Raw genomic sequence first — 14,068 nt, forward strand, 5'->3', positions numbered from 1 at the left:
GGCATGTGCCCTGACTGGGAATTGAACCAGCGGACTGTTGGTTTGCAGCCTGCGCTCAATCCACTGAGCTACACCAGCCAGGACTCAATTTCATTACTTTATATAGAGAGAGAGAGAGAAGAGAGAGTTTTTCTTTCCTAGCTATTTAAAATCCAGGAACAGAATCAACTTCAAATCAGTTCCTCTGTAACTGCCATCCCATCAGAAAGTTCTATTCCCACCAGTTATCTCCCCATTAGTTAGGTTATGCGTCTTGTAAAGGAGCCTTAGCAAAATGATTAGAGTATGCACAAGTAATTCCCAGCAATTGATTTCAGACCGTCTTTACTTGGGTTTAAAAACAGTACTTCATGCATTCACAATAAGTTACTACAGGTCACTGATGGACATACAGAGACAAAAGCTAACCCCAACTTACTATCTTGATGCAGACCTCTCCTGGCCTCCCAGGCTGGGTAGTAACTAGTACGGGACGGGTTTCATCCACGGCCCAAAGAAGGCAGCCACTGTAGGTGACAGTGGGAAGGCTGCAACACAGTGGAGGTAGCAAAGAGTTTAAGATCCACAGGGATTGTAGCACAGCCCGGAAATTAAGACAAGGGTGTGAAGGCTTTAAACCCCAGGGAAGGGGTCAAGAAGCACTTGTATTTCCTTTCATCTTTTCTATTCAAATGTTCCCATAAGTTATTCACTAAAAAATGAAAAATGTAACTTTTTCCTATTCAGGAAAAAAGTTACAGTGGTAAAAGGATTTGAGAAGGAAAGAGAGGTTAGTTACCCCAATGAAGGGGACAAAAAAATTTCCTATTTTTGGTCACCTCAGGGTTCAGAGGAGCATCAGAGAACATGTGTGTAACCGCTCCAGTGTAAGTGGCGCTGTCCCCTCACCAGCCAGAAACCAGCTTTAACAAAAACACTGCTCAAAAGAAGGTCGCAGTGCTGGGCCCTAGGCCAGACGAGGACTCCCACCTGGGGCAGACGCTTCCTAGGATCTGCACTAAGCGTGTCACAGTAACAGCCCAGTACAGTGGCTGCTTCCACTGCCAGCTAATTCCAAGGGAGTTGGGAATGACACCTCACGTGGGCCACCTCTGTAAGAGGGTTTGTTTCAGTTCCAGCTCCCACTTGGGTGCCGCACTGAAGCCCGTGGCACCCGCTCCTCGGCCTCTCACACACCCAGCAGTGCACACGGACTGTGCTGACAAGTGCTGCTTGGTCCCACGCTGCGGTGCTGTGACGGCAGGACAGTGGCATCCGCTCCACGTTCCCTCAGCGCCTCGTCCCAGTGTAGTTGATGGAAAGCAGGACCACGTTGTGTAGCAAAAGGGACAGCTCAGCTTCTGAAAACACCATCAGCATTAATGGTTTGGCCAGGGAACAGCTCGCCTTCCAACTGCCTTGGTTCACAGGACTGGAAGCCAGAGGCAGGAAGCCGGGTGCGGGAGGTGTGACGTAACAGGCTGTTGTCCTCCAGCTCCCCTGCGTTGTTCCAGTCCCTGCATGGTGTGCTCTCCTCTCCTTCCAACACAGACCCCTATCTGCTCACCCTCATGTCTTTTTTTTTTAGAGGGGAAGGGAGGGAGAGGAAATGAACATGTGAGAGAAACGTTGATTGATTTCCTCTAGCAGTTCCCAGCCAGGGAATCTGACTGTAACCCAGGCATATAACTTGGGAATCGAACCAGCAACCTTTCAACTCACAGGTCGGCACTCAATCCACTGAGCCGCACCAGCCAGGGCTTATCCTCGTTTCTTGACTCTCCTGTGACAGCAGCAGAAAATTCAGAGATAGCAACGGTATTAAACACCACTGTCACCCTTGGGATTCTTCTGGTAGAAGTTAGTGCTCTGGGGATATTTCTCAGCTGGGACAGGATTAGCAGACCTACCTGATATTCACAGGCTTAGGAAACATCAAGACCTAGCCAAAGGTTCCGAACAGGAAACCCACCAGCCTAATACTCATCTTAGATGCTTATTGTTTAGCCAATTGAGTGGTTTTGTTTTGAATCTGGATACCTTTAGCCTAGTACTTCTCAACTTGGACACTTCTGCTCTCCCCTCCCACCCGGGCATTTGGCAACGTCTGAAGACGTTATAGGTTGTCAGAAGTGGGGCGAAGGGTGGTACCACTGACATGTAGTGGGTAGAGGCCAGAGATTTTGCCAAACACCCCATAAAGCACAGGACAGCCTTCACAACAGAGCATCGATAGTGCCGAGGCGGAGAACTGCTTCAGACAGGCATGCACTCACGCCTGTGCTCCCACCGTCCCCACTGTGCACTCGCTCGTCTGGTGCGGTCCATTTCATTACCTGCTTAACCCCTGTAGGCTAATGAGCTTGTGCCTTCCAGTTAGACATATGTGTGAGAGAAGGGCCTCACAGTGCTCAATAATTAAATCCAAAATAGCCCTGGCAGGCATGGCTCAGCGGATTGAGCACCAGCCTGTGAACCAAAGGGTTGCTGGTTTGATTCCCAGTCAGGGCACATGCGTGGGTTGCGGGCCAGGTCCCCAGTAGAGGGCACACGAGAGGCAACCACACAATGATGTTTCTCTCTCTCTCTTTCTCCCTCTATTCCCCTGTCTAAAAATAAATAAGATCTCTAAAATAAATAATTAAATCCAAAATAATCTTTGAATAAAATACAAAAATTACTTGGATTTTGGTTATGCCAGAGATCTGCCTTACCCTTCAGGTTACAGGAAATCTGCAGCCATTCCGCCAGCCAAGTCCGACACCTCTCTTCTGCAATAAGGGTAGAATTCAAGCCACGAAGATAACAAGCCTGCAACACTCGGGAGAGAAATGGTCCTTAATAATCACAGAGCAAGTGTGTCATGGAAGTGTAACCCCACAAATAACCCAAAATCGCCTTGAAGTAAGTTACAACCTCATCCCAAGAAACCTTTCTCCATGGCAGTTTGAACTAAGATGACAAGCAAAGAGGCCTATAGACGCTAGAACAGTAGATCTAAGGTGTGATGGCCTCGATTTCTGAAGGGCCAGAAGAAACATAAACCAAAATTACTATGGGCAATTTCTTCCCAGTACTTTAAGTTCACTGAGGAAAAAAAAAAAGATCTAGAAATGAGGTGAGAGGATGAAGAGCTTGAATTTTGCTATAACAAGCAAGACAACGAGCTCTTCTTTTTTTTTTTTTTTTTTTTAACGAGCTCTTTCTAAGCTCCCAGCCCTGTGAACTCGAAAGTCCACCCAGGGTGGAGGGTTGGTACTGCAATCAGGCTCTCACCGATTTCACTTCCTGCGAGGTCAGCTGGCTGATCCCCAGCTTTGCCAAAGCCTTGTCCAGCTGGTGAATCACAGTGGTGTGAGTCTTTAAACGGTGTCTCAACAAGGCAGATGGCAGGTGAGGCGTGAGAAGCATAGCTCGACTCAAGGCTTTCTGTGACACAACAATATAGGACGAGAAAGTTAACACAGCACCAGTGCAAGCAAAGACCTGAAGCAAGGTGAAGCTGTGGGAAGAAAAAGCCTCCGAGTACTCACCATTTGCAAAGTAGGGAGCTGGTCCATGCCCAGAGGACGCTTAGAGAAACCCTCTCTCAGAGCCAGGATATCCTGTGCTGCCGGATGGGTACCGCGCTGCATCTTGGGAGAGGGTGAGAGAGGTAAGAGATAGGTGGCTGTTGCAGACTGATCTCACAAGTTTCCCAGTTTGGAACAAGGGTTAACTGGAGGAATACCTTGGTGCACAGCTCTGTCATGTGCCACCGGAGTCCTGCATCAGAAATGTGGGGGGTAATTTTTTCTAAATAACAGAGGATTTCTGGGTGGGACTGCTTCCGAATAGCATGATAGATCTCTAAGAAGTCAATTTGTTGCTTTGGGGTCCAGAAATGTTTGATCAGTAGTTGCCTAGGAAACAGATACCTGAAAGGAAAAGGAATCACACAGTCACTTGCTGAAACTGGCATCTTTCAAAGCCTTTGGCAGATGTGAACACAAGGAAGGGGAGGTGGAGACCCTGTCTCCCTACCACACTGCTCTTTCTTTGCAGATGCTCTCGGACCAAGGTTTAGAGACGCAGTGAAGCACAAGGCCGAGCTGCACTGCGGAAGTTCTGTGAAAGGAAGCAGCAGTGGAAAAGGAGTGCAGGCAGCAGCCAGATAAAATGACTCCTTTGAACCAACGCTAGTGAGAATGTTGGACACAGCTGGACAGAGTTATAGAGCTGGACACTATGTGATGCTGACAACCTCAACCAATAACGCAGTCTTCAGGTGTATACAAAGTAGAAAGGGCAAAATTGCTTTTAATTTATTTCTCTACCTGTGCAGTGCTTTTAAAACATGGCCACAAATTCCCTGGCACTCCTCTTATTGAGAAGTGATGTCTATGTCCCTTTTTAAAATTTGGGTGACTGACTCAGCCAACAGAAGAGAGCAGAAGTGTGTCTTTGTGACCTCCAAGCCTGAGGTACAGCGGTTTCTCTGGCCCATGCAGATTCTTCCTTGCTGGCACACTCACTCCTGGAGCCCTGAGCTCCCACAGGAGAAGTCGCACTGCCCTGAGGCCACATTAAAGGGGCCACAAGTAGGCACTGTGGCTGACAGTCCCAGTCTTCCAGCCACCCCTGCGAAGGCACCAGACTTGAGAGTGACTTCAAACCACCCCGACTAGTACCTTCACCGCTGTTAACGAGGGACCTCTGTCAACACCACATGGAAGAGAAATGTCCATCACCGATCTGACCAAATTCCTGACCCAGCAAATCATAAAAATGGTGCTTGTTTTAAGCCATTAAGCTTTGAAGTTGTTTGTTGTGCAGCAACAGACAACATGCAAAGTCATAATCTAAAAGTGTCATCTTCAGAGATAAAGTAATAGATTTACGTTTTCAAAATATGAAATGCATTTCTCTCCTGAAGAAAAAAATTTGTCCCAAACTGCTATGTCTCTCTGGGAGTGGGTTACTGCCTCTAGGGATAATGAAAAAGGTCGTTATCTTATTTCACATCATGTAGGGGCAGCTCAGAGACAGGGAGAGTCCAGGCCACCTACACTTACAGCTGTCCCAGTAACCCAGGCATTCTGAGTGGCTTTTATGAACCTGGGGCTAATGAAAAGACTGGAGCAGGAAGTTTGATAACTTCTGCCTAGCCGCTGAATGGAAAGTTCTCCTTAAAATAATTTGTGATTTTTTAAAATCTATAGACCTTCAGTATGCTAGGGAGACAGAAGTCTGTACTCACATTAGCAAGAAGACCAGGTAGTTGGCAAAGGGCGGAATGGAAATAATACCTAGGAAGAGACACTTGGTGACGTCTTGACGGAACTATGCAGAAATAAACACAGATGCAGTTTCAGCCCACATTCTTAACACAGTGGCCACCCCGCCACCCCACTGTGCGGCCAGTGTCTATAGCCCAGCCAAGGGTCAAAGTTATTTCTGTCTACCTGTAGCTGGTAGGTTCCTTAAAGACAAAAGCCCTGATTAATTTACTTTTGTATCCCAAATATTCTCGAGAACGAGGCCTGACATTATACCAAATCCCTCAGTAAGTTCTTCCTGAGCTGCAGAATGGGTCCTAGAGTCTTACTCTCAGCTTTGAAACTACTCATCAAGTCACCACCAAATATCACTTTCCTGCTGCCTTTTGGATCCTTGCAGATTTCTCTATGTTCAGAAACAAATTAGAGTTTACTGTCTATAACTTTTATTCAGAAAATGTGCCCAAAATTCTATAGAGCTCTGCTATGGATGGCTACAACTTTGAAAGAATCCAATTTTGGCAAATAATCTGATGCTCTCATTTAATTCAATACTTTAATCTCATGGCAAAGGGCAAATGCTTAGTCAGTGGTTAACAAAATAGAAAAGAAAAAAACTTGAGATCTTGGTTAACTTTAATTACCGCACCATGAACTTCTGGGTACCTGCCCCTGGCCCATACCTGTCTCAAATGCTCCATCTCCCGGTATGAGAGTTGATGAAACTTTATATTGTGCTTCCACATGTTTGTCTTTATTCTTTTAGTCTTTTTGGCATCAGCCCAAATCATCTGCAATCCTGCCTCATTGAAGCAGAGGACAGAGTGTGACATTACCCCAGTATGAAGCTTACCACAGCCTCCTATTCCAAGCCCACCCACAACACACACGTTTGTCCCTCCCCAACACTCCTCGACATTAAAATTTCCATCTAGGTCACTTGAAGCTCTTGTGAGGCCACCCTACATGTCTTTTCTCATCCTTTTTCCCACAGCACATCACTTCTCTTCCAGCCAAGTGGGCCTTCTGCAATCTACTATGGAATGGTCTCTCTTTTCTGCTTCATTACTCAATCCCATTTTAAAGCAAAATGTCAAAGCTCCCTAACCTCAGGAAGTCTTGTCCAATCAACTCTGTGTATTCCCCAACCAGAAATTAACTTATCTCCTTTCTAGAACACTTTTATAATTACTGTAATGCAACATATTTCTATGATTGCATTTTTCTCTTCATTCTAGAATTCTTACATTTATCTAGAACATTAGTTTTTTAAAATGCTTTCCTACTTATGAAAGAAATAATATATGTCTAGGTTGGCTCCAAAATAATACAGAAGCATGTGTATAAATGAAATAAGATGGGAAGTTGTGAATTAATTGCTGAAGTGAGGTTGAACACACAGAAGCCCATTGTATTATTTTCTCTACTTTTGCATATGTTTAAATTTTTCCATAATAAAAGGCTTAAAAACAAAACAACCGCCCTGGCTGGCGTAGCTCAGTGGATTGAGCACGGGCTGTGAACCAAAGCATCGCAGGTTCAATTCCCAGTCAGGGTACATGCCTGGGTTGCAGGCCATGGCCCCCAGCAACCGCACATTGATGTGTGTGTCTCTCTCTCTTTCTCCCTTTCTTCCCTCTCTAAAAAATAAATAAGTAAAATTAAAAAACAAAACAACCAAAATACTTTCAGACCCTTTTCTATTTGATCCTAGTTACAAACTGGCAGCTGACAAGGCAGCCTTTCTTATCTCCACTTTACAATTAAGGATAAGTCATTTGCACATCCACACAGCTAGTAATAATTATGATAATATTCAGAGCTGACAGTGTGGCATTTATTGTAATTGGTATTATGGTAAAAGTATAGGGTATAATAATAGTTATGGCTACATTTATTGAGCCCTTACTATATCAGGCCTTATCTACTTTACATGTGTTAATTTAATCTTCACAACCATAAGGTCACACAGGTAGGTTTCATTATTATCCCCAAAAAACACAAATGACAAAGAGGTTAAGTAAGCTCAATCACACCGCCAGTGACAAGCAGGGATTTGAATCCAGGCACTCTGGCTCCAGAATAGACACTTGGCACTATACCATCTCCTAGTAATTAGCACAGCTCTGATTTGAACCAAGACATTCAGAAACCAAGCACTGCACAGCTATTTCCACAACATGCTAACTAGGATAAGTTTGTAACAAGCCTCAAACCACATTTCCTTATGGGCCAAGTCAACTGATAAATCACAGGGCAAGTCTGTGCAGCCACAGACCCCTGCTGCTGTGCATGGCAAAGAATTTCTACTATAGTTAAGTGTGTGGTTAAGAAAAGTACAAAAATACCTATATTCCCACTGGATATTGTTAAAAGTTGTTTCTCATAATACTTTTCTTTAATTTTTAAAAACTTATTAATTTGAGAGAGGGAGGGAGACAGACATCATTTGTTTTTCCACTTATTTGTGCATTCATTGGTTGAATCGTGTATGTACCCTGAGGGGAGGGGCGTGTTGAACCTACCCTAACCAACTAAGTGTATAGGGATGATGCTCTAACCAACTAAACTACTCCACCACACCCTCAAGAAGTGCTAACTTAAAAGATTTATTTTAACACTCAAATAAAGTGTTTGAGTGTTAAACACTCAAGCATTTATGAAACATAAGACCCCAGCTCACTCTCCCATAACAAAACCTGCAAATTATCTTACTTTAACCCTCTGACATTGCCCAAGAGCTAATTCTAGTGATTTCTATTTCAATTTTAGTTTTACCTTTCATGAAGGTTGTGTACAGGACATAGAAGCGGGGGAAATGACGATCCAAAAAACGATGGTACTTCCCACTAATCACTTTTGTCTTAGTCACCACATAAGAGATTAAGCTCTTCACATCTGCCTTTGGAGAAAGGTGAAGCTTTGAAGACCTACAAGGAGGATCAAAGAGACTATCTGGGAACCAGTCCAAGAAGCCTCTTCACACCTGCGTCCTTAATGTAAAACACAGGCCTCATAGAATGTACACTAAAACCTCCGAAATACAAGGAAGACCTAGGGATCAAGAGGAGATAAGCAATCAGACTGAGAAAAACAAATGAGGCAGAGGAAAGGCTAAGCAGGAAAGAGCGTCCGGGAGTGGCAAGAGTCCGGAGGGAGTGCGCAAGGCCTGAGGCCAGAGCAGGAGGATAAAGCCAGACGGGTGGGGCCGAGGTAAACAGCGGTAAAACCTGAGTCAGAAAAGGGAAGCTGAAAAACGAACTAACGGCGCTCCGGGAATTCTAAATAGGGCTCTAAGAATTCAGAACGTCAAGAAGCCAGGTCACTAGCGGGGATCGGGGTGCGATTTCTGAACAGAATAAAAATCCCGAGGCCAGAGAGTGGAACCCTGACAACTAAGAAACAGCATGCAAGGAAGGATGAGACACTAGAAGGGCCTGTACATCAAAAAATGCTTTTCCTTCTCCAGGTCCCTCACCGAGGGGCCCCCCAGGCCAGTCCAAAGCGAACAAGTTGCAGCCTCCGGGTGACATAAGGTGCGGGGGTGACCGCTGAACCCCACAGAGCAGTCCGAGCCCAGCACACCCTGGAGAGCGCCATCTTCCCAGTGAGGGAGGGGGCAAAAGATGTTTTCTTCAGGTCGTAGTTCGCAGTACGTCGCGTTCGTTTGACAACGCATGCGCCTTCCCTGGGTGCTGATTGGTAACCGTAGACCGCTCGCCTCCCGCTAATCCAGCTCCTACGAATGCCAAAAACTGAGTACGGAAGAAAGGGTCGGATTGGACGCAGCCAGTACTTCCTAGTTTAAAGGCGCCGGAAGCGGGCTATCCCAAAGGGAGCGAGTGTCCTGCCAGTGGTAGGGTTTGTGATCTTGAGGACGTCCTCTCTTCGAGGGCCTAGTGACCCCTCTCAATTCCCTAGCGCCGTCCGTGCCCTCTCTCCGTACCCCAGGCTTTGGGGCCTTAAGGCGGTAGGTGCCCGAAGTCAATTTGGCAGTGCCTGGCGCCACGGCGCCTCCTGGGGGCTGGGAGGACTCGCGGCATTCTCTAGTGGTGACGGTTTGACTGCTCTGGGAACTGGCCATTTCCAGTTACGGTCAGGTGGCCGGAGGCCTGGGAGCGGGCTCTGTGCAAACCAAGTCTGCTTTTTCCTATTGTTGGGTTCCCCGGATTAGGTTTGTTGGAAAATATCTCTCCTTAAGCACCTCCTGCAGACCCAACTTGGGCTTTAAATGTCACTTTCCTGAGAGGCTTTCTCTGACCAAAGTACACACATTTTCCCCCCATCACCCCGTGTATGTTATTTATAGCACTTAGCACGTACGTCGTTTATACATTTGTTTCCTTGTTTGGCCTGTTCCCGGAACGAGATTGAGGGCAAGCGTCTTGTCTTATTCACTGCTATACCCTACCCCTAACACTAGGTGCCATACCTGGCACGTAGTAGGTGTGCAATAAACATTTTAAAATGAATTAATTAATAGCTGAAACTGGAAAAGATTCCCAGAAGTGGCACATAGCTGCCTCCAAGAGTTGAGTCTTCTTGAGTACATTATGAATACAGGATGGGGCAAAAGCAGGGTTACAGCCGTTTGTATGGAAAACAAATAGTAATACTGCAATAATACACTGTGTCACATACACACCACCCTAAACATACTTTAGTCCTGCCCTGTATTTACTCCCCATGAAGGATAATAGAGCATTCCGTTTGGAAGCAGAGGCTGGAGTCTGGCGCTTTAGACCACTCGACCATCCTGACAAGCACCCATTTGGAACGAGGAGATCTTCGTTCAAATCTTAGCACTGCCACTTCCTTTAATATATGTGTAACCTTGGACGTGTCACTCTAACTTTGAGTTTGTTTCCTTTATAATAGTACCTATCTTATAAGAGTTCTGTGAAGATCTAGGAAGAAAATGGTTGCGAGCGCACCCACAGCTGTAGGAGGCTTTCTGGGTCACAGAGCTTTCTGTCAGTGTGGGCTATGTACGATTGTACCACTCGTGCAGTCAGCGGAAAAGTTCTGTGCGTGGGCGGCTGTCTGCAAGTGCTAAGTGGGAGGGTTACAGAGTTGACTAAAAAATGATCACTGCCTTCAGAAAATTTCCAACTCCTTTCAACTGCTATGTATCTCTTGAGAATGTTCTATGCCCTGGCTGGTGTGGCTCAGTGGATTGAGCACTGTCCTGCAAAGCAAGGGATCATGGGTTCCATTCCTGGTCAGGGCACATGCCTGGGTTGCGGACCAGGTTCCCAGTAGGGGGCACGTGAGAGGCAACCACATATTGATGTTTCCCTCCCTCACTTTCTCCTTCCCTTCCCCTTTCTCTAAATAAAAAGAATGTTCAGGTCTAAAATTCTAGAACACCCCTGGGAAGAAGGGGGTTAACATCAGAATTTTGTGAAGGAGATGGGAATGGAAGGAACTGTGTGGGAGGACAGAGTAGAAGAAAGGCATTCCATACAGTGAAATAGTGTGGCAGGAACATGGGAATTCATTCATTTCTTCCTCAAATATTTATGATTTAGTGCCCCTCAGCCCAATACACACACACTAAGTCTTGTTGGTTTTGTCTTCTGTTTCTTCAGAGGAAACATCCAGTTTCCTTTTCTTTCCTGTGCCATGGATCTAGATGACTAGAGTAGCTTCCTTACTGGCTCCCTGTCATCTATTTTGGCTTTTCTCCAACCAGTTCTCCATACCGTAGCCAGAGAAAGCTCTTGAAACTGCAAATCTAAGCTTGTCACTTTCCTTTAAAACCTTTCACATTTCCTCGGACTCCAAGGATAAAATTCAGGCTCTTTAACCTGGCCTCCCTTCCCAGCCTCACCCCATGTCTCATGTTATCCCTTTCTCCTTAGCTTTCTATGCTAAGAAATACTGGCCTTTCAGTTCTACCAAAGGCCAAGCAACTTTATACCCCTGGGCTTTTGCACTTGTTGCTCTTTGCCTGGAGTTTCTTTCTTCCTACTAGCCTTCTAGCTTGTCTTCCAGCTAGAAATGGTAATAATAGCTAGCATTATTGAGCAGACACTATGTGCCTTCATTGTTCTTAGTGTATTAAGAATATGTATTAAGTCGATCAGTCCTCACTTCATGAGGTAGATACAATTGTTAGCTCCACTTTATAAGTGAGGAAAGGGAGGTTTTAAGTAACCTACTCAAGATCTGGCCCTGCCTGGTGTGGTTCAGTGGATTGAGCACTGGCTTGAGGACTGAAAGGTTGCTGGTTCAATTCCCAGTAGGGGCACATGCCTGGGTTGTGGGCTAGGTCCCTGGCCTGGGCCTAGGAGAGGCAGCTGACTGATGTTTCTCCCTCCTTCCCCCTTCTCTAAAAATAATCTTAAGGAAAAAAAAAAAAGACATGAGTCAGCAGTTGGAACCAGACAAACTGGGCACATGAATTACTGCTACTTGTGTGTAAATAGCACTCTTACTGGAAACTCTTAAGCCCGCAGAGTTAGGTTTCCCTTCAACTTGTCTTGTAGCTATCTATACTTATCCTTCACAGTACTTAAAATGATCATAATTAACAGTGGCATTATACATTTAATGACTGTATTCCCCATTTGATTCTAAGCTCATTGTATTTCTGGTCCCTAGCACAGTCCCTGGCACAAGAGGTGCTTATTAAGTATTTACTAATTGAATAAATATCTTATATATCAGAGTATAAGGTAATGTTTTTCCTCTCAAAATAATTCCTTAGAAAGGAAATTGCTTTATCTTTTGTGTTCTTTCATTCACTAATAAATAGATAATTAATTAACTAATTTTGCAGTTATTGACTATCTCCCCCAGGTCTACTTAGGATAGTTTACATTATAAAATGATTGAGAGATTGTTTGGAATTTCTAAAGTGAGGCAGTACCCTTTGGGGCCTCATGTGAAGATTAGATTTGCTTGCGGACCTCAAGTGTAAAGGTTAAAGATAGGGATTTGATTTGAAAGGTACTAGGGAATCACAATGCATTTTGTCCAAAGGAATGATAAGATGAAGGCAATGTTTTACAAAAATTACTCTGGAGTTAACACAGATTAGAGTGGGAAGAGACTGGAGGTTCAGGATGTTGATAAACTTATTTTATAAAGATCTGGATAAGAGATAGTGAGAAACCACCAGACTGCCCCCAAATGGTGACCATCTTTAAGTGGTTCCAGATTTCTGCTGCAATCAGTGGGAACCGGATTTGAGCTCCCCAATCCCATATGTCATTCAACTTGTTGTCACCATTTGCTGTTGTTCATTTGGCAGACATTTGAGGGCCTGCTCTGTAGCCCTTCTGCTAGGTTCCAGGAAAATGTCAGGGCCTTTTGCTCCAAAAGCTCAGAGGTTTAGTACAGAAGATTGAGGTGCTTCAGCCCTGGCTGGAGTGGCTAAGTTGTTTAGAGCATCATCTCAACACACCAAGGTTTTGTGTTGGATCCTTGGGTATGACATATAAAAGAATCAACCTTCTTTTGCAACTTATGCAATGAATGCAACTTATGCAATGAATGCATAAGTGAGTGGAACAACAAATTGATGTCACTCTCTCTCTTTTTCTCCCCCTTTGTCTAAAATCAATTGATAAATTAAAATTTAAAAAAAAATTGTGCCTCTCTCACTCTCTCAGTCTCTCTTGCTCTCTCCACCAGGTGAGGGCACTGTGAGAAGGCAGCAAGCCAGAAAGGCCATCAACAGAAACCAGCCCTGGTAGCTTCCTGATCTCGGACTTCCTGCATCCTGGACTGAGAAAATAAATGTCAGTTGTTTGAGCCACACAATCAATGATACTAGTCCTGGGTTTATTTACTTAATTATGTATTTTATCTTAGGTTTAGGACTCAAATACCTAGAAGGGCTAGCACACTCAAAGCAGATGAGATACAAGTAAAACAATGGGGTGTGCTGAGAACGTGCCCCCAGGGAAGATGCCCTGGGCACTTCATCACATTGTGTCAGAGCCTCCAAATTTTTAGGTAAAACCAGAAATTCAAGTTTGTAAGGGTTAGCAACTAATTTTAAAAGATTTTAAAAGGAAAAAAATAATTATGCTATCATACGATAGGTGCTGTAACAGGAAAATGTCCAAGGTACAGTGAGAGTTAAACAAGGAGCAGTCAATTGAAAAATCCTGGTGGTTATGGTGGTGCGTCTGCATGAAGAGAAGTCGGGTGTGAGCTAGATCATGGAGGATAGATTGGAGACTGACTGGCAGACAAGTATTGTGAAGAGGGCTTTTTGGAAAAGAGGAACGGCATGCACGAAGATAAGAAAGACTGGAAAATTCAGGGAAAGATAAACCTCATGCTAGTACAGACAGTAACTGCAGTGATTTGCCACTTTCAGATACTAATTCACTCTGAGTTTCATGGGCTGTTTGGGGGCAGGTTATTCTTCCGAAGAAATTGAAAAAAAAAATCCCAGGCTGAAAGAATTTTAATAACCGATGGTTTGTATTAAAACTTCTTTTTTTTTCTATTTTTAATATATTTTATTGATTATGCTATTAAAGTTGTCCCATTTTCCCCCCTTCACTCCCCTCCACCCTGCACACCCTCTCCCACTGACATTCCCCGCCTTTACTTCATGTCCATGTGTCATAAGTTCTTTGGCTTCTATATTTCCCATACTATTCTTGCCCTCCCCCTGTCTATTTTCTACCTACCGTCTATGCTACTTATTCTCTATAAGTTTTCCCACTCTCTCCTCCTCCCACTGTTGCTAACCCTCCATGTGATCTCCATTTCTGTGGGTCTGTTCCTGTTCTAGTTGCTTAGTTTCTTTTTGTTTTTATTTTAAGTGTGGTTGTTAGTAATTGTGAGTTTGCTGTCATTTTACTATA

At 44.5% G+C, this 14,068-nt stretch overlaps 1 protein-coding gene and 1 long non-coding RNA gene across 7 annotated transcripts; one reads left to right on the forward strand and one right to left on the reverse strand.

Annotated features, from left to right (window-relative positions):
• Positions 1 to 738: 738 nt before the first annotated feature.
• Positions 739 to 8,946, reverse strand: LETMD1 (LETM1 domain containing 1). 6 transcript variants are annotated; one of them, XM_028532943.2, is made up of 9 exons: positions 8,681 to 8,912; positions 8,016 to 8,167; positions 5,921 to 6,036; positions 5,219 to 5,301; positions 3,710 to 3,896; positions 3,513 to 3,614; positions 3,256 to 3,408; positions 2,694 to 2,790; positions 739 to 1,340 (listed from the first exon to the last, which is right to left on the reverse strand). In XM_028532943.2, coding segments are annotated over exons 1-9 (963 nt in total). In that variant the 5' UTR covers positions 8,683 to 8,912; the 3' UTR covers positions 739 to 1,269. The 6 variants fall into 6 exon arrangements, with proteins under 6 accessions (XP_028388744.1, XP_028388743.1, XP_035874923.1 ...); XM_028532942.2 differs by having other exon boundaries at positions 8,716 to 8,885; XM_036019028.1 differs by having other exon boundaries at positions 1,133 to 1,337; positions 8,681 to 8,946.
• Positions 8,947 to 9,116: 170 nt separating this feature from the next.
• On the forward strand, positions 9,117 to 13,007 carry LOC118499083. The gene is made up of 2 exons (XR_004901587.1): positions 9,117 to 9,207; positions 12,879 to 13,007. It is a non-coding gene; the product is annotated as an uncharacterized LOC118499083 (long non-coding RNA).
• Positions 13,008 to 14,068: the final 1,061 nt, after the last annotated feature.

The sequence above is a fragment of the Phyllostomus discolor genome, chromosome 2, assembly GCF_004126475.2.
Source record: "Phyllostomus discolor isolate MPI-MPIP mPhyDis1 chromosome 2, mPhyDis1.pri.v3, whole genome shotgun sequence".
Classification (NCBI taxonomy): Eukaryota; Metazoa; Chordata; class Mammalia; order Chiroptera; family Phyllostomidae; genus Phyllostomus; species Phyllostomus discolor.